Source organism: Phaseolus vulgaris, chromosome 7 (genome assembly GCF_051622355.1).
Source record: "Phaseolus vulgaris cultivar YP4 chromosome 7, ASM5162235v1, whole genome shotgun sequence".
In the NCBI taxonomy this organism is placed as follows: Eukaryota; Viridiplantae; Streptophyta; class Magnoliopsida; order Fabales; family Fabaceae; genus Phaseolus; species Phaseolus vulgaris.
This window is the reverse complement of record NC_143504.1, coordinates 15,732,361-15,755,810: the sequence shown is the minus strand read 5'-3', so window position 1 is coordinate 15,755,810 and position 23,450 is coordinate 15,732,361. Positions and strand designations below refer to the sequence as shown.

General features: G+C 36.8%; 1 protein-coding gene and 1 pseudogene across 2 annotated transcripts; one reads left to right on the top strand and one right to left on the bottom strand.

The window, feature by feature from the left end:
- Positions 1 to 5,094: 5,094 nt before the first annotated feature.
- LOC150025809 (uncharacterized) lies at positions 5,095 to 15,481 on the bottom strand (annotated as a pseudogene).
- A 1,747-nt stretch (positions 15,482 to 17,228) lies between these two features.
- On the top strand, positions 17,229 to 20,072 carry LOC137828166 (alpha/beta-Hydrolases superfamily protein). Of its 2 annotated transcripts, none has more exons than XM_068634628.2 (6): positions 17,229 to 17,777; positions 18,697 to 18,808; positions 18,930 to 19,023; positions 19,147 to 19,324; positions 19,402 to 19,471; positions 19,563 to 20,072. In XM_068634628.2, exons 1-6 carry the CDS (start codon positions 17,365 to 17,367, stop codon positions 19,875 to 19,877), a joined length of 1,182 nt encoding a protein of 393 aa, XP_068490729.1. In that variant the 5' UTR covers positions 17,229 to 17,364; the 3' UTR covers positions 19,878 to 20,072. The 2 variants fall into 2 exon arrangements, 1 of the variants encoding a protein (XP_068490729.1); XR_016523577.1 differs by having other exon boundaries at positions 17,261 to 17,777; positions 19,136 to 19,324.
- Positions 20,073 to 23,450: the final 3,378 nt, after the last annotated feature.

Sequence of the window (23,450 nt, the reverse complement as noted above, 5' to 3'; positions counted from 1 at the left end):
GGGTGATAAAGGTAGACCAAATGATGATGAAGTTCCTATGATCCCACTACAAAGGAGGATGTCGTTTCAGATTATTCCTAGTATTTCTAAACGAAACGTTAGATGGTTGCATTTGAAAAAAGTTTCACGACAGACCAGTCATACTGCTAAAAGTGATAGATTTCCCATTTTTTGCCACATCTGGGTTTCAGTTTCAATAACACTTTGAATTTCCAAGGATTGCAACAATTTCTTAATATAAGACTACCATATTATGAGGACACAGTCAGGGTTTTTTATTCAAATCTTCATCTAACGACACAAGATTACCTTGCTACTCATATTTGTTAGAATGTATTTCTTTAAACTAGAGGAGGGTGAATGGTTTAAAGAGGGTTTTCGCAAACTTTTAAGTCTAGAATGAAATCACTTCAAGAAAACTTGATTAAGAAATTAGTTTGCCAAAAACACAAAGCAAATTAGCACATCACCAGAAAAACAATCGGTTGTTTCGCAGAAATAATCGGTTGTTTATACTAGTTAACAAATATAAACTGAATTTAAAGAGTTCAAGGGATAGAGAGAATGCACATAGAGGTTTATACTGGTTCACTCTTAAACCAAGAGCTACATCCAGTCTTCCCAGAAACCACTGGGAATCCACTAAGCAATCAACCCTAGATTACTTACAACACCACCAAAGAAGTGACCTTGATCCCCTCAAGACACACACTTCCTTTGGCTCAGCACAAACACCACTAAGAATGTTGATCTTGACAACCTCAAGAACACACAACACTTCTCATCTTCACACACAAAGTTTCTTCAAAGTACAAAAGGATTACACTTGTTACATAAAATATCTGAAATCAATACAAGATGAAAATCCTATATCACACTCTCTTTATCAAAGCAATCTCAAAGCAATCTCCAACTCTTCAAAAGAAAAATCAGTGAAAAACTCAGATTTGTTTTTCTTTGATTAAAAATAAGTTCTTGTTTGTTACATAATCTGAACAAATTATTTATTGCAATCAAAGACTGGTCAAAGCATTTAAAACTGGAGCGTAATCAGTTATAAAATCATTTAATGCTCAGTCAAAGCACAAAACAGTTTTCTGTTATTGTCCCAAAACAAACAATCGGTTGAATGCTCGAATCAATCGGTTGTTTTGGCTTGACAGCAAGTCAACCATCAAAAACAGTTTTCAACCTTTCTAAAAACACCTAAGTATAAAACAATCGGTTGTTTCGACAAAACAAGTTGTGTTCCACTTAGTTTGAAAAACACTTTCAATTAAAAGGTTTGAGAATGCTTAAGCTTTCGATTCAATCAAGAGTGGATTTAACACAGATAATCTACCCCAGATCCTATTCTAAAACACATCAGCAACAACAAGCACATCTTGCCTTCCATCAACCTTCAAAGGGTTTGGATTCTTCAAAGCTTGAACACACTTGATTCAACAAGATTGGCACACACAAGATTATAATTAGACATAGGAATTGGATGAACGTGGTAAATCTGAAATATGTTGGTCTGTTGTTAACCCCTAGTACCATCCCTAAGGACATACATTTTTATTGTGAACAGACCCAAGTAACCATGACAAGATAAGAGGTGCACAGTCAAAACGTAAGAAATGTAGGTAGTTTGACTATTAATGACAAACTACTTCATTACACATGAGTGCACATGTTGTGTCCTCGGGGGAGCAACTTCTCACAGCTGGCTCATGAAGATGTTTTCATGTTATGGTGCCTGAAAAGTAATGTAATCATTAACTGGCCTCATTATATAATGCAACACATGATAAAATGTCATGACAATGATATGCCTCTTCTGTATGGTTGTTTAATCACACACCTCATGTTGTTGTATGACATGAAGTTGATAGGAGAGTAATCAATCACGTTAGGCAGGGAATAATTTCTTGAAAAAAAAAATGAACAAAATGAACATCTTTGAGGTCAATGGTGTGTGGCAAGTTGAAAGGCCTAACGAAGAACATGAAAAGGAACATGCTGCAGGCAATCATCCTCAAACTGTAATCCCCCAAGGTTCGGCGATGTTAACATAACAAATGCCTCAATCATCTTCATGCTCTTTTATGATGTAACAAAAATAAAAATTAAGCAACCACAACTGTCAATTCATCAGTAAAACTCTCAAAACTGTTTAAGGTTCGCACGCTCACTTGGTTTAATTGGTTTCATTCATTTTTGTCTTGTCATTCTCTGTCTTAATCAATCATCCTGTTAAATTTTCATGAACCGCAATTTCAATTATATTTGAATAGGGATTCAATCATATTTTATTTTCTAACATGTGTCTAATTGATCTCACTATTTAATATTTAAACACAAATTCTTTTTTCCATAATTCAAAATTAATATTCTAGTTCTTTTTTATTTGAGAAAAATAAACTAGAAAACAAATAAATTAAAACTGAAATTTATTCAAGAAAGATAATTCAAGACTTAAAACTAATAAAAAAGGAAATGTATTCAAAATAAGCAATAAAAACAAACTAAACAAATAAGCAAATAAACAGAAAACAAAATAACCGAAACATAAAATAAATAAAATAAGAAAAAATTCAAATAACTGAAAAGAAAAGAGAATTATAAAGATAAAACCATATTTTTGCTCAATTCTCTCTTCTTAAGAAGTCATCCAGCTTTTTGTTCAAATCTTTATCTACAGTCTTGCTTCATTTGCTGGATCTGCCCCGTAAATAATGGAACATGTTCCCAGGTCAAAATACATAACCTGCAAAATGATTAGGAGGCATATAGGATTTTTTATTATTATTTAATTTTTTAATTTTTTTTTAAATAAAATTTGCAAAGGTAATAAAACAACATAAAACTAAAATGTGGACAGGGTGCCCCCAGTAAGCTTTCGTTTAACGTCATCTAGCTTGACGCTTGTTTATTTCAAGGTGAAAAAACCCCCTTTGTTGCATCCTTTTGTGTTGAATCAAGTGTGTTCAAGCTTTGAAGAATCCAAATCCTTTGAGTTTGATGGAAGGCTGGATGTGCTTGTTGTTGCTGAGGTGTTTTAGAATAGGATCTGGGGTAGATTATCTGTGTAAATCCACTCTTGATTGAATCCAAAGCTTAAGTATTCTCAAACCTTTTTAATTGAAAGTGTTTTTCAAACTACGTGAAAAGCAACCTGTTGTTTTGTCGAAACAACCGATTGTTTTATACTTAGTATTTTTAAGAAAGGTTGAAAACTGTTTTTGATGGTTGACTTGCTGTCAAACCAAAACAACCGGTTGATTCAAGCATTCAACCGATTATTTGTTTTGGAAGCATAACAGAAAATTGTTTTATGCTTTGACTGAGCTTTAAATGATTTTATAACTGAATGCTCTCCAGTTTTAAATGCTTTGACCAGTCTTTGAAAGCAATAAATAGTTTGTTAAGCTTTTGTAACAAACAACAACTAAGATTTAATTATAGAAAAACAGATTTGAGTTTTTCACTGATTTTGCTTTTGAAGAGTAAAAGATTGCTTTGAGATTGCTTTGATCAAGAAGAGAGTGGAATAGGATTTTCATCTTGTATTGATTTAAGATCATTCTGTAACAAGTGTAATCCTTCTGTACTTTGTGTAAATTTTTTTCTCTCTAACTCCTCAGTCTCATCTTTCTTTTCAGTTACTACATTATTCCAATGCTCTTTTGGGTTGGTTTGGTTGTCAACTGAAAACCGACCACTTTGTATTTCTTCAAATTGTTTGGCCACTTTTCCCATCTGGATCTCTATATTCCTGATTGTTGCCATGCTATTTTCTTCCATTATCACAAGCTTTGTCAGGGCGTCTTCAACTTTACTCATTCTTTCAAGCATGGATGGATCATCAGCTTAAGATGAATTGTTCTGATAAGAACAATGACCATCAGGATGATCACATCCACAAAAATCACACTTAATTGATTGACTCTGGCTTTAAGATGAATGAACAACATATAATTGTTGGGGAAATTTAGCCATTTGTGTGGTTAGCAGCTCAATCTGTTATGTTAGAATTTTATTTTGAGCCAAGAGTGCATCTTCTAACAACCCTTCCTTCTGATTATTTTTTCTATCATATTGGGCTTGATAATCAGTTGATGCCAGTGCAACAATAATCCTTGTCGCTTGTTCTACATCAAGAGCCATCATTGTGCCGCCAGCTGCAGCATCTAGGAGCATCTTTGTGTCAGATCTGAGACCGGTGAGAAATATGCTCATTTGAGCAATATCTTCAAATCCATTATGATGGCATTTTCATGTGTTCTTCTTGAATCAAAGTAGAAAATAAGGTGCGGAAGCAATGGGTGAGATGATCAAGACCCTCCTAGGAGTTGTGTTGGTCTTGTAGGTGCATGATGAGTATGGTGTTTGAGTGGTTCGGCCAGCTCAAGGGAGAAGGTGAAAGGATTGAAGTTTAGAGCCTAGATTTCTAGGAGAAGTAAAGCTTGTGCACAAAAATGGCAGCATAACCTTACTCAATTAAACTTGAAAAAAACAATGAGATAGCCTTCCTATTTATAAGCTATCTTGGACGTAAAAGTTAAGCTAAATTCTAAGGAAAAGAAAACCAAAATTAAATCTAAATTCTAAGCCATGTGCCACGTGCAATGACCGGCCACACAACCCTAGATTCTAGAATGTTTTCATCAAAAGTGCTTTCTACACTATCCTATCTACTAAGTACCCCTAATGGGCCTTTATGCAAACATATACAAAGCCTTCTCTCTTCCATCCGTGGCTTCATTTACTTGTGTTTGAGCATGTTTGGCCATTGATCTTGTAAGGGGGCCTAGACGGTCTAGCTCCATGGATAGCCTCCCTCCTTCACGTCCTAGACGCTCACCTTCACGTCCTAGACGCTCACCTTGGTCTTGGTCTAGACGCTCTCCTTGGCTTGGGCCTTGGCTTCCTTGGGTAGGTGTGCTTGGCCCTCCTCCATCAGATTATTTGGTCATTTTTTAAGTATCATTTTAAATCTTTCCCATGTCTCACAGAATGATTCATCTGCTCCTTTTCTGAACACATAAATTTCAGACTTTGCTTTGATGTAGCAAGAAATTGGAAAAAATCTTTGCATAAATTTTTTCTCTACATCCTTCCAACTAGTGAGACTCTGATTTGGAAGTGATATGAGCCAATCATTAGCCTTTCCTGCCAATGACAAAGAAAACAAGCGCATATAAACATTTTCAAGATCATCTGATTGAAAACTCATTGTTTCCACCAATTCATAGAATGTAGACAAATGTGAACATGGATCCTCATGATCCATTGCTTTGAATTGATGGGTAATGATGAGAGTGAGAAAAACAGGTTTTATTTCCAAGGCCTTGGCAGTAGTAGGTATTGCAATACTAGAAAAATGCCTTGGCCCTTGGTACATGACATAATCTCCAAGTGTCCTCCTAGGAGGTGGTGCTTATTCTTTTGCCATGTTGCTTTCTTCCTAAAATATATTAGTGGAGAAAAAAAAAATAGTGTATTTTTTTTTCTTTTTAAATACCTTAAGGTGCATCCAAGTGAGTCTTTTTGCGTTTTCACTTTTCCTCCCACTCAACATGTTATATCCAGAGTAAGCACTGAAATAATAAGATTTCATGTAAGAATACATAACATTATATAATGTATAAGTAATAATAAATGTTAAATGAAATTATCGTACCTATCTATAATGTGTTTAAAATAGTTAGGGGGTTTAATATACAAGGAGCAAAACCATGCAGTGATATGATCTTGAACACATACGATCAATAGGGTCCAATGACGCCTATATAACAAATCAGATAGTTTCTCTTATTTCAATAATTTAGTATAACTTATTTAATAAATATGGACTTACTCATGGATGTACGGAGCAAAATAAAATCTTTTCCCTTCATTCTTTAAGGCAGTGGTGATGTATGTTTGTGTTTCTGACTTCTTGTTTCCAAGTAATTGAATGAGTTGAGGGTCTAAAAACCCATATATATCTTGTTTCCCCTCATTGAAGCATAATCCACAAATATACCTAAATTTCAATAAGTTGGTATTAATATATATAATAAGTCAAAATTATAAAGATTTTAATAATTGAACTTACATCATCCATACTTGTAGAACTGTTATGTTAATCTTTAGATTTCCGGATGCAAGGTCTAACAAATTAGACATGTGAAAGTACAACGGTACATCACTATGCCTTCCACAAACATTGGCATTCCATGGAACCTCTACGATGGTTGCATCTAAAGTTGTAGCAACTTCCACCAATGTTGCCACGAGATCATTAATGGAAAATTTTTTCTTCTTTTCCATAGGTGATGACTTTTTACTGCAAGTGCACACCGCGTTTGTCAGAAGTAATAATTGTCCCTAAGGACGGATATCGATCCCACAAGGAACAGTGAATTATCGAGTACAATATTCGCTAAATATAACAACAGAACAATAAAAAGAGTTTGAAGTGATTATGTTAGCACTGATCAATAAGAAAACAAACAAAGAATTAGTTGCTTCAATTGGAAAATAGGGATTAGGTTTCATCTCTCTGACCCTCATGTATTTTGATTAGCATGTCAATATTAAGTTCTTTGATTGAAATTGATGCCCGTAGAAAATTCATTTATATCGATCTCTCGCATATAAAATTCTTAAGAATGCTTCCTAAATATCGATCTCTCGCATACTTATAAAAACAACTTAGAAATCACAATCAGACGTTAATGGAAATTAACATTTTAAGTTTATCTCTAACACTCAAATATGCTAAGTATTGATGTTTAGGTCTGAACCCTAAAAATACCTCTCGGTCAGATTTAAGATTCTCAATTTGTCACGAAAAGTTAAAAGTAAAACAACAATACCAATAATCAATCAAGAACTGAATATTAATATATAAAATATCACCTCAGTACATAAGAGTTTGAGCAGATTACTCCCAATCCCAAAGGGTAGAATTAGCCACGCATACTTCTAGCACCTTGCATTCTCCCAATTGGGTTACAATTCACCCTATGGTGTTTTCCTCTCAATCTGGCACACTAGGATTGAACCTCTAACCCCCTATTTATCCTACTTTTCTAGGGTTAGGTGGCTTGTTGTGTCGCACTAATGGGCTAAGTGATAAAACATAAAAAAGGCCTAATCTTTCTTTGCATCTTTTTCCATTCTGGGACCTTCCAACTTTCTCTTTTTAGCTCAATAATTCTCCTTTACTCCAAATCTTCAATCGTCCCTAAAAACCTACAATTAACACCAAATTTGGGAATAAAATGCTCTTATTCAAATAAAGCTCATCAAAATGTAAAAAGGTATAAATTCATAAATTGGGAATTATTTTATATGTAAATTAGAAATAAATCCTCATAAGTGCCTATATTTTAATATGAAATATTACTGAAATTAGACACTTATCAAGAGGCAGTTTTATCTTAGGTTCTTGCTACTCATAAAAAAATAAACAAATAATTAAATTAGTTATAATGTAATATATTTGATATATAATCCTATTAGTGCAAAGATATACCGTAGATGTTATAAGTATGACGAGATGTTTAGGCCAGGCAACGAAAGTGTGTAATGCCTCTACTATAATTGTCACCTCTGATGTCGACACAGGAACTCCAACATCACCATAAAGGACCTTCTCCACCGTGACCTTTATCAAATTAGAAGGAAGAGGCACATTGTGACCCCTTCATAACACTTACCTAGGGCAACGAATCGGGTCAAAGAATTATACTCAACATATAACTTGCATTGGCTAGTTGAGCCAAAATCATCCCCCGATAAATCAACCTTCGAACAACTCCCTTTAGTGTTGACTTTCGTACTAGGGGGCGAATCATCTTGTACCATAGTAGGTGGTTATTGCGAAAGTACTAAACCCTCCCACCGCTTTTCTCCTTTCCTTTCACCATATATATAATCTGTTGTCAATTTTGATTTAAACTGATGAAACTTGACACTCACATTAGAAAGAACCTTCACTCTCAAGGTTTCCACATTCGGGATCTCGTAATGCGTGTACATTATTTGGGATAATTAGTTCATAAACAAGCTTTAGATTGAACAAAGTAAAAACAATTACATACCAAAATATCTTGTCAAATCATGTTTCTCTCGTGCTCTATCACGTGATCCCAGGAATCATTTAAGATAGAGATCCTTTCTCGAGCAACTACTTTGAGATAACTGCTAAAGATCTTTGCATATGGCCCAATGGCCACACCAATGTTGACATCAATAGACAATGATATAGTTTTACCTTCATTTATATTTTTACTCATACTCTTTAATCATGTAGGTCCTCTACCAATTCTTGAACGAGGAACTTTATTATCTGCCATGTTCATGTTATCAAACAAACATGATAAGCATCAAGAATATGAAATATAATAAAAATTATATATTGTAAAACTAAACGTGAAACATATGCACATACAAATATATATTCCTTCGTCATGATCATTTCGAGTTGCATGTACAACATCAGCAACATCCACGTACACTTTATTGATTGTTGTTCTTATAAGTGATTCAATCTCACAAATGTCATTGTTTGTATCTCCTGGGTCATTATTTTTCTTCTTTTCCATGTAGCACAATAAACCAGTGTTCAGACGTAGGATCTTGGATATATAAAACTTGGGAAGCTTGATATTCCATTATGAATGGTTCGTCATGATAACCAGTCTTTCGAAAGTCAACCAAAGTCATTCCTGATTCATCAACTTTGACACCAGTCTTATTGTCAACCCACTTGCATTTGAAAATGGGTACAGTAAACTTGGTATAATTAACTTCCCAAATCTCTACTATGACACCATAATAAGGCATTGATCCCACAACAGGACTTTGATCCTTTGAAGTTGAAAACTACATAGACTCTGCCTCCAAGGTGACTCCACTATTTTGCACTGTACTTCTATCATCTCGAGACTTTGTGTAAAACAAACAAACATTTACTTCATAGCCCACTATTTTGCACTGTACTTCTATCATCTCGAGACTTTGTGTAAAACAAACAAACATTTACTTCATAGCTAGAACAACATAAAATATCAAACTTGAGACCGTTTGCAAACCATGTTAATGTTTCATATGTTGATAGATCATTCATGATTTGTTTCTTAAACCATGACATGAAGGTTTTGTTATGCTAATTAACACCCATTTTTCTGATTGTCTTGGATTCTTATATTTCACAATGTCTGTTTCTGTATCTAAGTATGGTAACACCTCATCAGTGTTATTCAGGATATACAAATGTGCTTGCAGAACCTCTTCTCTAGATTTGCTTATGACATGTACACCTTTTTGAAAATTTACTTATCAATCTACGAGAGTGCCAACATTTTTTAGGAACTCCTATAAATTTGGCTTTTGACAAGTACTCGGAACAAATCTCAATAGATTCTTTTGAAATGTATCTTTCAATAATGGAAGCTTCCGGACGACATTGATTCTTCACATATCCCTTCAAAATCTTCATGTATCATTCGATTAGATACATCCATCGCATATAAACTGGGTCACACAATCTTATTTCTCTTACAAGATGAACAATCAAATGTACCATGATATCAAAAAAAGATGTTGGAAAAAACATCTCGAGTTGACATAAGATAACCATAATTTCTTCTTCAAGTTCATCCAACTTATGAGAATCAATCTCTTTGCTAGACATCGAATTGAAAAATGAACATAGTTGAGTGATTGTATGCCTAACATATTTTGGTAAGATTCCATGGATAGCCACCGGTAGTAATTGTTGCATTAGAATGTGACAATCATGAGACTTTAAGCCAATTAGTTTCAAATCATTCATAGATACAAGACTCTTCGCATTTGAAGAGTAGCCTTATGGTACCTTAACACCTTTAAGACATTCACAAAAGCTTGTTTTCTCTTTCTTTGACAAAGTGTAACACGCTGCAGGCAAGTATGTACTTTTACCAACTTCTCGCGGTGCCAATTCCTCTCGTATATTCATCTCAAACAAAACCAAACATGTATTCACACCATCATTTGTTTTGCCTTTAATATTCAGAAGTGTTCCTATTAAACTATCACACACATTCTTTTCTACGGGCATTACATCTATACAGTGTCTGACATCTAACATACACCAATACGGAAGATAAAAAAGGATCGATCTCTTCTTCTATATTTCAGTCACAGATTGTTTCTTCTTCATTTTTCCAAAAGTCACATTAACATTTTTTATCTTTTCATAAATTTGAAGGTCACTTAAGGGAGTGGGACAAAGGTTATGTTCTTGGTATCCGTTAAAATCTTTTTTCAATCTACGATATAGATAGTGTTTCTTTAGAAATCTACGATGCCCAAGATACACGGTTTTTCTTCCGTGTTTCAACTATTCATATTATGTGTTCTCTTCACATATTGGACATGCTCTATGGACTTTCACACTATAACCTGACAAGTTCCCATATGCAGGAAAGTCATTGATAGTACAAAATAACATTGCATGCAATCAGAAAGATTAATTCTTAAACGCGTCAAACACATCAACCCCTTCATTCCACAATAATTTCAAATCTTCAATCAATGAATTAAGATAAACATCTATGTCATTTCCAGGTTGTTTTGGACCAGAGATCATCATACATATCATTATGTATTTTCACTTCATACACAAAGTAGGTGGTAAGTTGTAAATCACTAACAAAATGGGCCATGAACTATGATTACTACTTAAATTTCTGATGTGAGTTGATTTTAGATGGTTCCATTTTAGAGGTGACACTTTACTTATAATTGAGATTTTAGCAATAATATAATGAGATCTGGGGAAGATCCCCACTAGACACGAACTTAACCAAGTGGTTAAGTAAGTGTGAAGGTTCACTTTCAAAGGAAAAGAGGAAAATCACATAACATGGTGAACATGATGTATGGTGCGGAATGTAAAAGACATGAAAGGAAACACAAGATATGGAAGGAAACTGAAATGGAAAATAAGAAAAATAAGAATACCAAAACAAAGATAAATGTGTAATGGAAAATGGAAGAAAGGATTAAGGAAAGAAAACTTATGGTGAAGAAATGGGAGTGGACACGCCACTTGGAGTGTGGTTTCCTCCAAGATGAGTGTAGAGGGCCGCCACTTGAGAGCTCTCAAATCACTCAAGATAAGACCTAATGCTTAGAGCAAACTAGTCTCACACAATTTGTGCAGAGGTTTCCTTCTTCTATAAAATTCAACTTGAAAATACAAGGAGTAAGGCACCCTATTTATAGTAATGGGTGCTTTGGTGGGCAAGAAGGGCAAGGGTAGGGTGGTAAATGTGTGAGGGGTTGCCGTTAGGATTTGATTTTAAGTCAAAACCGCACCCTCGGTTTGTCCTTCTAGAAACTAGGTCAAATTTCCTTCCTAAAGGGCTACGCACAAGCTAAAATGATAACTACACCCCCTATTATGCTATAAGCACATATTCTAACCTATCTTGCTATTTTAGACCCCCAAACTTAGCCCAATTTATTTACATAACTTTTCTCTTGTGGAAAAGACCAGAAGGAAGAAATTTTGATATTTTGGTTTATAGCTTCCTCTTCTTCTGCTGATCCTTTCTCGAGGTTTGGTGGGGCCCAACTTTATATACTTAGATGACTAGTCTTTTTGTGAAGTGCTTGATGTGTCCTTAGTCATTTGTTGGTGCTTTGGTTTGTATCATGCCCCCCAAGTTGGAAAGAATTCGTCCTCGAATGTAGATCTCCTGCAAATAACATAGTTAGTTTGTTCCCATAGAAGATATTTCTAAGTTTAGGATGTGAAACAAACTTATGTTCATGAAGTTTGGGGAGTTCAAATGGGTGAATTCTAGATATAGGCCATGTTTGTAGAGAATGTTTAGGGAAGAGATTATTTGTTTGTGAAAATTCTCTTAGAAGGGGATAACCTTTAGGAGGTTTTTGAAGATCATCCCTAAACTTCTTTAACAAAGATGTCAAGTATTTAGAATTATTTGGGAATTAAAAAGAGAAGGAAGAAGTATACCTAGGAGGTGCAGTGATTTTCGTACGGGTCAACAAGATGAGACTCGTTTTACTTTCCTCTTCCTTTTCATTTTCTCTTTTGGCTTTTATTTTAATTTGGTATTGATTTACCTCTTGTAACATTATGGTTCTTTTATTTGGACAATTGACAGTTATGTGCCCAAAACCTAAGCATTTAAAACATTTTGTGCTTCAATTTTTTGTGGGTGACTTAGGGGTAGAGGTAGAAGGATTGTTTTTAGAAACTTTTTGGTGAGAAGTGGTTTCTTTTGAAAAATTGGAAGGAAAAGTTTTTGTAAAACTTTTGTTTGTATCCTTCCATGAAGATTTGTAGAAGCCATCATTATGAGTATTTTTTAAAGTTATTTTCTTCAAAAGTTGTGATTCCACCTTGATGGCTAGGTGAACCACTTTCTTTAAAGAAGAGTACTCATATAAATTCTACAATACCTTAAATTTCTCTCCTCAAACCACTTACAAACCTAGCTATCTTTGACTCTTCATTATCATGCATATTAATTTTAGTCAAAGTTGTTTCTAAGTCCTTAAAGTATTCATCTACCGTCCTAGGTTCTTGATGTAGTCGTTGGAGCTTCAACAAGAGTTCCTTCCTATGAGGAGGAGGAACAAATCGCTCGTGCATGCATTCCTTTAAATCGTTCCAAGAGACCACGGTTGGCCTCTTGTTCAAAGCAATGTCCATTACAATTTGATGCCACCATTAAATGGCATAATCTAAAAACTCTAGGGAAGCTAACCTAACATTTTGGTCCTCTACGACCTCATACACATTAAAGAGTTTTTGTACTTTAGCTTCCCATTCTAAATACAAATTAGGGTCATTGTCCCCACTAAAACTAGGTAACTTTACAAAATGAAAATAATTTTTTGGTTGTTGTTGGTGTTTGATGTGATTCCAATAGCAAAGAAGAGAAAGATTCTTGACCTTCTTAGGAATCAACTTGAGTTGGACAATAGTTAGGCACTTTTTCTTAGAATTGAATCAATGTTCTAAGTCAAGAACTCACCAAAACTAGCACCAAATCCAAACTCATATGGAAGTTCCAATTATAGTCAAATTGAACCGATTAAAGTGAAAGAAGAAGCAAATGCACCGTATAGAATTGAAAAAGAACAACAATGAACCGAACAAAAAGAATTAAAAGGCAAGGAAACTGAATAAGAGTGCTGGAAAATAAAAATAAACCGAACCAAACACAAAGAAGGAGAAGAACGGCTGCTGGAAAAGCTAAAAGCCGAACCAAAAATTCAAGAACACAAACTCAAAACATGAACAACAAAAGAGAAGAAAGGAAGGAGAGGAGAAAGCTCATGAAGATGGATGTATGGTTGGATGATCACGCCACTAGAAGGATGGATGCTCCTAGATGAGTGTGCAAGCCGCCACTTGAGGTAACCATGGAACCATCAAGATAAGACTAGAGAAGAAGGCTCAAAGCTCTCCAATGCTCTCTCAAAATTTGAGTATAGTTTCTCTAATTAAAATTCAAATCTGAATTGTACAAGCTAAGTACCTTTATTTATAGCCTAGAGGTGCTGAAAAATAGGAGGGAAATTTCAAATAAACTCATTTGAAATTCCCACCAAAAACAAGTCACATGGGAGGTGTGACCTTTTTCTACTATAACACCTCCTAAAAACTATACCTACACCAGTCTCCTAAGTCACATGGACAATGTGACTTTATTTTACATTTTCACACTCCTTTATTTAATAACCACACCTCCTAAAACTATACAAGAGTATTTCAAAGCTTGGTCTTGCCCCTCATGGGATGGACTTGGGCTTTTTGGGCTTTGGCCTTCTTGGGCTTGGGCTTGGGCTTTGGGCTTGGGCCTCATCTTTATTTTATTGTCTTCTTTTAATTTTGAGAAGACTAGAAGGAAGAACTTCAAATGTGAGGGTGGATGTCCTCTTCCTCCATTAATAAAAGCCTCCTTTATTTGATTCTCATCAGTGTTGATGGCGCCTTTCTCCAAAATTGTGCACTCTCCAATCTTGTTTTTGACTCCCATAGTGCATATGATGCCTAGTAGATCTTATAGGCCCTCATCTCCTTTCTCTAGCTTGCCTCTCTTGAGCATCCTCTAGCCTTTGCATTCTTTCCATTAGCTGCCTCATTTCTTCTTCTTTGTGAGCCATGCTCCTCTTGGCATCCTCAAGCTCTCCCAAAAGACGTGCCTTTTTAGGAGATTGTGGTTTAGAAGATTTCCCTGAAGATAGATGATACATGATATTGCACAAAGAGAACAAACAAATTAGTAGAAAAGATTAATAACTCTCTCCTCACTTGTATCACTCGTTTGTGTAGCAAAGAGGCGAAATAAACAAAGCACTCAAGAAAGAATTTTCTCTCAAACAAAGGTTTATCTTGGGGTTGCAAGCTCTCCAATAAAAAAGGACAAAGCCCTTAACACTTGATCTCAAAAGAACCACAAGAAAACTAAAGAATTTTAAAAGACAAACAAAAAAAGCTCAAAACAAATAAGCTAAACCAAGTTGGAAAAAGAGATGATGACAAAACTTTAAAGAAAGACAAGCAAGAAAAACACACAAAAAGACTCTAAGTTACTTACTTGACTTTTAACAATGAAGTTTTACTCTTGCTAGAAAAGTAAAGTGTCAAATCAACTCAAAGCAAATATGCTCATAAAACCAAAGCTCTAATAATCACATGATGTGAGTTGATTTTAGATGGTTCCATTTTAGAGGTGACACTTTACTTATGATTGAGATTTTAGCAAAATTTGGTGAGACCTAGGGAAGATTCCCATTGGACACGAACTTAACCAAGTGGTTAAGTAAGTATGAATGTTCACTTCCAAAGACAAAGAGGAAAATCACATAATAGGGTGAACATGATGTATGGTGCGGAATGTAAAAGACATGAAAGGAAACACAAGATATGGAAGGAAACCGAAATGGAAAAGAAGCAAAATAAGAATACCAACACAAAGATAAAAGTGTAATGGAAAACGGGCCATGAACTATGATTACTACTTAAATTTTCAAAGGGATTCATTCCATCAGTAGCCAATCCAAGTCTTAAGTTTCTTGATTCTTTTCCAAATTCAAGAAATTCTTTATCAATCTTCTTTCATTGCAAAGAATCAGCTAGATGACGAAGTAGTCCATCAAATTTTCTATTATCTGCATGCCACCTAAGGTTTTTAGCGTCATCTGAATTTGCAAACAAATGCTTAAACCTTGAAATTATTGAAAGATACCAAACGACCTTAGCAGGAAGACCTTCCTTTGTGACTTCATCATTATATTCTTTTTCACTAACTTTAACTTTATAACGTACACATCTTCTTAAATTATCATCCTCATTTCTGTATAAAATACAATCATTAGGATATGAATGTATTTTTTTATATTCCATTGCCTTCAAACAAAGAATCTTTTTTGCCTCATAATTTCGGACGGGTAATGTATTTCCTTCTGGGAGCATGCCCTTCAGCAATTCAAGTAATTTTGTAAAGCTTTTGTTAGTCCATGCCATTCATTGCTTTCAAATTCATCAACCTTAACAGTGTTGATAATCGTGTGAAGTTAGTTGAACCCGGATACAAAGGAGTCTATGCATCATTAGACATATTTTCAAAAACCGCTTTAGCAAAAGATTCTGCTCCCACATCACGAATCATGTCCTCTAATCTATTGTCCATTGGGAAATCATCAACAAACTCTGAAGCTTCGCGGAAACTTGGTAAGTGCTACAATTCACCATGTCACGTCCATGTTGTATAAATTTTTAAAAATCCATCACACAAAAGATGTTCTCTAATTTCAGAAACATTAATGTTCTTCCATTCAAACAATTCACACAAGGACACCTCATTCTTACCCGTTATGATTACTAACGTCATTACAGGTTGCCAACTGTATGAATTCTTTCACCCCTCTTTCGTATGCATCAGTTATACGTGGTGTATTGATCCAGTCCGATCCATAAAGCGGGTAAACTAAGAAAACTATTTAATTCATTATAAACCTAAATCAAAATTGTCGAAGATCAGACACCCTAAAACTAACCATAAACACAAATATTATCTAATTCATTATGAAACTAAATCAAAATTGTCAAAGGTCGGACACCTCATGACTCAGCATCAACGCGTTCAATACAAACTAGTATTATATAATTCATTATAAAAACTAATGAGGAAGTGGTGCCGATGTCCACCAGCGCGAAGAGAAGTGGCAGCGCAGAGAGCACTGGTGCGGCATAAATGAGGAAGTGAGGGAGGAAGGTGCGACAATGCGACGTGAGTGAGGAAGAAGAGCGGACGACGCGATGAGGGTGGGAGAGCGGCAACGAACTGCAAAGGCGCAGCTCAAGGGGGAGGTTCAGTGAGAGTGAGGAAAAGGGAGAGATGAGAGGAAGAGATGAATGGAGTAGAGTATTCTGCACAAAGAGTGAGGAAAGAGTGATGAGAAGGAAGAGATGAAGTGAAGAGGGATTACACCTTTTTTTTTTTACTCTTGCAATCTGCGCAGTGTAGTTGTAATAGTGCTAGATCTGGTTTATAATGATGGTTCACTAGGAACCGTTGCAGAAAATCAATAAACTACACATATAACGACAATTCACGCAGGAATCATCATTAAAAGTAGCGAAAATTTGAAAAAAATTACAACAATGTCACCATCTCTCTTATTATGACTATTCTTTCATAATTGTTTGTATAAGTAGTCATATTTACATATTTTGTACTAGTATCCAATCCTCTTTTTGTAATAGTTTTATTTTTGTATATTTTTCTTTCATCGTAGTGTTAGTTTTTTGAATTATTTTTAATTACTTAATAATTATTATAAATTATATATTTTTTTAATTCAAATATCTTCAACTTATTCTGATAAATTTTTCATTCAAATTTATGCATAAATTAGGTTTTTTTCATGTACCTTTACATTTTTCTTCTCACACCCGTGTATTTTTTGAAATACTCAAATTACTCTTAGATAGTTTTGGGTGATTCTAGAAAAGAGGTGATTCATAAGAAAAAGGTGTCTTCGAAATAGAAAATCTAATAGACAAAACCATTCAAAAATATCCTTTCTAAAACATATTTTTTAACTTCTGAAAACTAAGTTATGAAAACATTTTGGAAAGAGCAATTCGAAAATCATTTTAAATTTGTTAGGGTGAAGAAAAAAATACCCATAAATAGTCCTTAATTGAATCCAAGCCCATTTGTTTGGCATGTATTGCCATATATGTTGGGCCAGACGCTATACATTTGAGCCTGAGCCGCTCAGATTTCCGTTTAACAAATAACACCGAAACTATATAGCGAGGAGCAAAGAGTAGACAGACACAACAAAGTGATGGAAGTGACAAGTGCTGTTCATTCTGTTGGCTTTCTGCATTTACAAACGCACCTTCAAAGGCTTAACTGTGGAGAATTATTCTTCTCCACAAAACCAAGGAAAGTGAAGGTTCCTCTTCCTTGTCATCACCACCTCCATCCAATCTACTCAAGTAATGCCAAAGTTGGTAGTAGTGACAGAACCAGTGTCATAATAAACTCCACTTCTGTTACTTCTACAGCAACTTCTGCTGCTGAGGGGTCTCTCTCTGAGGTGGAAAAGATAAAGCAGAGGTGTCTTACATGGCAGTGGAAGGGTGAATATTCAATCAACTACTTCGTTTCTTCTGATTCTCCTCAGCAGTTGCAAGCTAACCACCCTCCCCTCTTACTTGTTCATGGATTTGGTGCCTCCATTCCTCACTGGCGCAGGTAATTAAGCCACCATAACAGTCATGTGTCCAACTTTTTTCACTTCTCATGTTGCTGTTTTCTCGTCCACCCGTTTTTTCTTTTTTAGATATTGTTTTATCACATTTGTATGGTAAGCTGGTAGCCACGTAAAAAAGGATAACATAAAGTAATATGTGCATGATAGGCAATGAATTGTTGCGTTCCTCCATTTAAATTACATATCTATAACAGCAATTGATTACCCAAATTAAAATTTGTACAAATTTAGAAGCTAAGTATATCAGGAAATGCATCAGTAGTCTAGCTTTCAAGCTTTTTATTGGGATTGTCAATTACCTTTTTCCAGTAACTGTACAGAATCCCCTTCTTTTGTTCAGTCAGACAACCCCCTTTTTCAATTTCAATTGTAATTGTAATCACCAACTTCAAGTATTTGCAAGACAGAAAATGGTTGACAAAGAAAAGACCGAACTTTAGGGTGACCATGTTAATTTTTAAGTTGTTCATTGAGCTTGCATGTAATTTGCTTTGGGAAATTTTGGGTTAGGATATTGCTTGGTTTAGATTCCAAACTTAGATGCTAAAAAGGTTCACTGGATCCGGATGGAATCTCCACTATCTCAGTTAAAAAAAGATTAATGGGAAAACAAAATGACCATGGATTGTACTTTGGTGTTGAGATGATGGCTCTCAAGCAAATTCAATTCCAACTACATGAATTTTCTTACTCAGTTAATGTGCGATTTTAATCAAGCACTTTGGTTACAATTCTTACTTGTTTTTGCTAATATGATTTAAATTCCGCACATAAAAACCTTTTTTCATTTTCCTCTCATAACAAATCCTCAACAATCACCTTTTTTTTCTCATTTTACTTAACAGTGTAGTCATTGAATTGAACTAGAATGTAAGTATTTTAGTTTTTTTTTTCCTTCAGGAACATCAAGATACTAGCCCAGAATTATACTGTGTATGCTATTGATCTTCTTGGTTTTGGGGCTTCAGATAAGCCTCCAGGCTTTGAATATACCATGGAAGCTTGGGCTCAGGTATTTATTTCTTGAGGTTTTAATTGGAGATCAAATCTCCAACGTTCTCTTTTTTTGGGTGAAATCTCCAGCATATACAACATTACAAGCTTAACTTGTACCCTGTATTCACTCTAAACAGTTGATCTTGGATTTCTTGAATGAAGTTATTCAAAAGCCAACAGTACTGATTGGAAACTCTGTTGGAAGTCTGGCCTGTCTCATTGCTGCCTCAGGTATGTTTGATTTGTCCCCCAGAGGCTGGAATGTAACCTAAATTTCTGTCAAAACAGTTAAGCATAGAGTTTGCATCAGAAACTTCTTTTTTGCCATATCTATGAATTATAGTCTCCAATCAGATTCAAGTCAAACTCTTGTGAGAGGCATTGTGCTGTTAAATTGTGCTGGTGGCATGAACAACAAAGCAATTGTTGATGACTGGAGGATCAAGTTACTATTACCTTTGCTTTGGCTGATTGATTTTCTATTAAAGCAAAAGGGAATTGCCTCAGCAATTTTTGAGCGAGTTAAACAAAGGTATTCTCTTCAGGTTTGGCCATAAATTCCCTTGGATGTGTAAAGAGGCAACCTAAAATTGTATTGCTGATATGCAGAGAGAATTTAAGAAACGTTCTGAGTTCAGTGTATGGAAATAAGGAGTCTGTGGATGAAGAACTGGTGGAGGTAAGACTTTGTTGTTTACTTGTGTTGTTATTAATCTTCCTTTCTTTTGACAACATTTACTTAGAATTGAATTTTGATTCTGCAAATGAAGATCATTAGGGAACCTGCCAATGCTCCAGGGGCCTTAGATGCATTTGTGTCCATTGTGACTGGGCCACCAGGGCCGAATCCAGTGGCATTGATGCCAAACATATCCTTGCCTGTTTTACTTTTGTGGGGAGATGAAGATCCCTTTACTCCAATTGATGGACCTGTTGGCAAGTACTTTTCTTCACTGCCTTCTCAACAAGAAAATGTTAAACTCTTCCTACTTGAAGGGGTTGGACATTGTCCCCATGACGACAGACCTGACTTAGTACATGAAAAGTTGCTTCCCTGGTTGGCAAGTCTTCCAAATTCAGAGTAGTGTTAAGTACTCAGCTGTTGAAACCTGTCACTGTTTAGGCCGTCATTCCATCATCTATAACTGTCACTGTATAGGTTATGTTCATAATTTTTCTGTATTCTAATTTACACTACCAATTTTCTTCTAAGATATATACGTTTCAAATACATCGAATTAAGGTTTTCTTATATATAAAGGTTTCTTCATTTTTGTTTTGATCTTGGACTTTTCTGAGATTTCTAATGCCTTTATATAAAAAATTTAGCTCATCCATTCCCACTCCCACACTCGGGCTTATTAAGAAAATTTAAGTGAGTGGTGCAACTCGACTGATTAATTATTGAATTGGATAAAAAAAATTATTATATATATAAGTAAGTCGTGTCAAAATCACGACTTCACCCTTCTGAAATTGTCTTAAATTCACTCAAATTTATTTAATCGAAGAAAAAAATTTGTGAAATCAGATGACTTAGTTTTGCATGAAAAAGTCATCTTAAACTTACTCAACACTTAGTGTAATAGAAAATTATTTTGATATTAATTGAAATCGTGTGGATAAACGACTTCAGTTATGCATGATTAAATTAATGATATTATTATTTTGAATAGGTTAAGCAAAACCTAACCTTAAAAAAAAGTGTTCCTGTCGGTTGACTCGCTTATCTTCGTGCGTCTACGGCGATCACACGTCCAATTATCTCTGATTTCGTTTGTGCCTTCTCTCTTGGTCAAACACTTGTAAATGCAAAGACAAAGGGCGTCCTATAGGCAGTTTGCACTCCGACGCTCAAGTCAGTATAGGGCTAGAAAACATCAATGTGAGTTGTAAAAAGCTCTCTGTATCTGTGTGTTCTGTGTAAAAACTATTACGAATGAATCGCGTATACCTTATTAGGTTTGATACTACCCTTTATATACTCTAGGGTTTCCGCTAACCACAATTAGGGTTACTGGGGGTGTGCCTTAGCGTCGCTATCACCCACCCTTAGGGCAATCTAGCGTGTAAGGCTCCCTTAATGGAGTGCAACCTCTGACGGGATGACCACCTAGGTACCAACTTGTGCACCTAATCTATGGGGCCATCCGTCCTGGGAGTGCTCTAGCTGTTCACGTGCCATGCATGCAGTTTACCCCTGGAACATGACCCTCATCGGTCGTATCTCTTCCAGAGACTCTTTACTTGTGTTACGCCTGAGAACGTGTCCTCCACACCACATGCATGGACCCCTCGTGATCTAGACTTCTCCCTAACTAATAACTGGTGTGTGGTTTGGGATCCACCTCTCGTGGCCCAGCTCTGCTGTTTGAGTCACTGATGTTCGATCTCTCATCGCCCTCACTATATTCACGAGGACACATTAGCACATCCTGGTGATCGATGTCTGACCACCCTCTGGTATTTTGGTGCACGTGCCTTGCGAAACACTGGCCCATGCCGCGCGTGGGACCCACCTTATTTGGACCCACCATTACTAGTGGTCAAACAACGCCCGAGGACTGGTCGATACACAAGCCCCTTAGTCTCGAGTTATATCTTTGTTCAGCGAAGAGACTAAGTCCTCTCCCTGGCGACCTACGTGGCTATGTGTTACGGGACGTGAACAGTGCGCCGAAGTGACACTTCTCTCTACCCGTTCTAATCCGCGCACACGTGTCTTGATCAACGGCTGGGACTTAACGTCGCTTGCGCTTCTTAGTTTACGTTAAGTTTTCGAAAACGCGCGCTCCCAATCACTGTTCCATTATTCTCATAAACACCTTTGATTGTTTCATCTTCTTCCTCGAGCGCTCTCGCATTTCCTTCTGCAAAGTCCAGAACTTTCCACCCTCATCAATCAAAAGGTATGATTTTTATCGATTGATCATCCCCGTTCTTCGATTTTGTTGCTTGATAACTGTATGGGCCTGTTTAAATTCCTCGTATTTTAGGCTTTCTCTATTTTTCCTTCGTTCCTCTCTTTTTCTGGGTTTTTTTCTGGTTTTTGCACGCCATCACCCTCTTCTAAACCTTTGTTTTCTTCTTTCGTTTTTTGCTTTTTAGCTTTCTCCGAGATGGCTCGAACGAAAACAACATCCAACCCTCCTCTCCAAGTAGATTACAGAGCCCTCTACCCCTGGGCCTCCGAGGACCTCCTTGCTGAGACCTCCGCTCTCACCTCCAGTAAGGATGTGATGAAACATAGGGAGGATGAGGCAGCCCATATGCTTCGCGTGTTCGGGCGAGAGTGCGATGCTTACGTGTCCGTCCAACCCTGTGCTATAGGCGAACCCGTGTGCGCTGATGAACGCGCAAACAATAGGGAACCCTTCTTCTTTCTTTATGCCACCATCTTCAAACGTATCAAACTTCGTTTGCCGCTCACTGGGTTCGAGCGGGCTCTACTAACGGAGATCAACGTGGCCCCTGCACAGCTGCATCCCAACATTTGGGCCTTCGTGAAGGCGTTTGGTATCCTCTGCAACCACTTCAAGCACCCCCCCCCCTCTGTGGACGTCTTCCTCTATTTCTTCGAAGCCAAGAGTCCAGGGAAAAAGCTTTGGGTAACTTTAACGGGGTGGCAGGGAGTGTTCTCCTCACCCTGTTTCAACAATCGTATAAGGGCTTCAAAGGGAAGTTCTTCAGAGTGTGTTGTATCGACTACGACCGCACCCTACAGGATGGCTTCCCACTCTACTGGGTGAAGAAACTAGAGTTCAAGAAGCCGAGGACCCTGGAGGAGCTTACTCCTCACGATCGAAGCTCTGTCAAGCCCTCGCAAGCTTAGGGGCGGTGTTCAACACTGCCCAACTGATCAATTACGAGTTCAGCCCTTCTGATCTCAAAGGTTATATCGGTACTAGTCCCTACACCTTTCTCACCCCACTTTGTGTGTCTTTGATTAGCATCTTAAGCTTCATCTTTGCTTCTTACCATGCCTATTTGCATACTAATATACTCGCATATTCTGTCTTTTCATGCTTATATGCTTACTCTTGCATTCTGACCTGCTTTGCTGACCTCTTGAATTCTGACCTACTTTGCTGACCTCTTGAATTCTGACCTTAGCGTAGGTATGGTGCTGAACAAGGAAAAGTGGGCGAGGCTTGATGACGCCCTTGCTCGTTGCCAAGGGGCGCCTGGGGCCGTGGGTGCCTCTGCTCTTCCGCCCCCATCTCTGCCGTCGCCGGCGCACCTTCCCCCACTCCTTCTGCCCCCATTGTCGCGGTACCGCTTACCACCGTCCAGGCGTCACCCACCCCAACTCCCCCTGAGAAAGACAAAGGGGTGGTGGAGATCGCGTCTGACCAGGACTCCGCAGAGGGGCCCGTCTTCAAAAGACGCAGGGTAGTGGTGTGGTAAGCCCACACAATTCTAGGAACCTCCTCTGCCCAGGTTCCTTTGGCCTTCTCTTTAGACCTTTGAGCAGGACTCTATTGGCAGACTTGACCTGCCCATTCGTTTGAGGGTGCTCGACTGACGCGAACACCTGTTTTATTCCAACCTCTGACTGTTGGCTTGCAAACTGTGTGTCAATGTCAGACACCAAACGCTTCGACACCCCGAAGCGGCACACTATATTCTTCAACACAAAGTGTCTGATCTTGTGTGGG

Coding starts and splice junctions, on each gene's coding strand:
- LOC137828166 (XM_068634628.2), top strand. CDS start 17,365: ATGGAAGTGACAAGTGCTGTTCATTCTGTTGGCTTTCTGCATTTACAA. Junction 19,024..19,146: donor CTGTCTCATTGCTGCCTCAG/GTATGTTTGATT, acceptor GTCTCCAATCAG/ATTCAAGTCAAACTCTTGTG. Junction 19,472..19,562: donor TGGATGAAGAACTGGTGGAG/GTAAGACTTTGT, acceptor CTGCAAATGAAG/ATCATTAGGGAACCTGCCAA.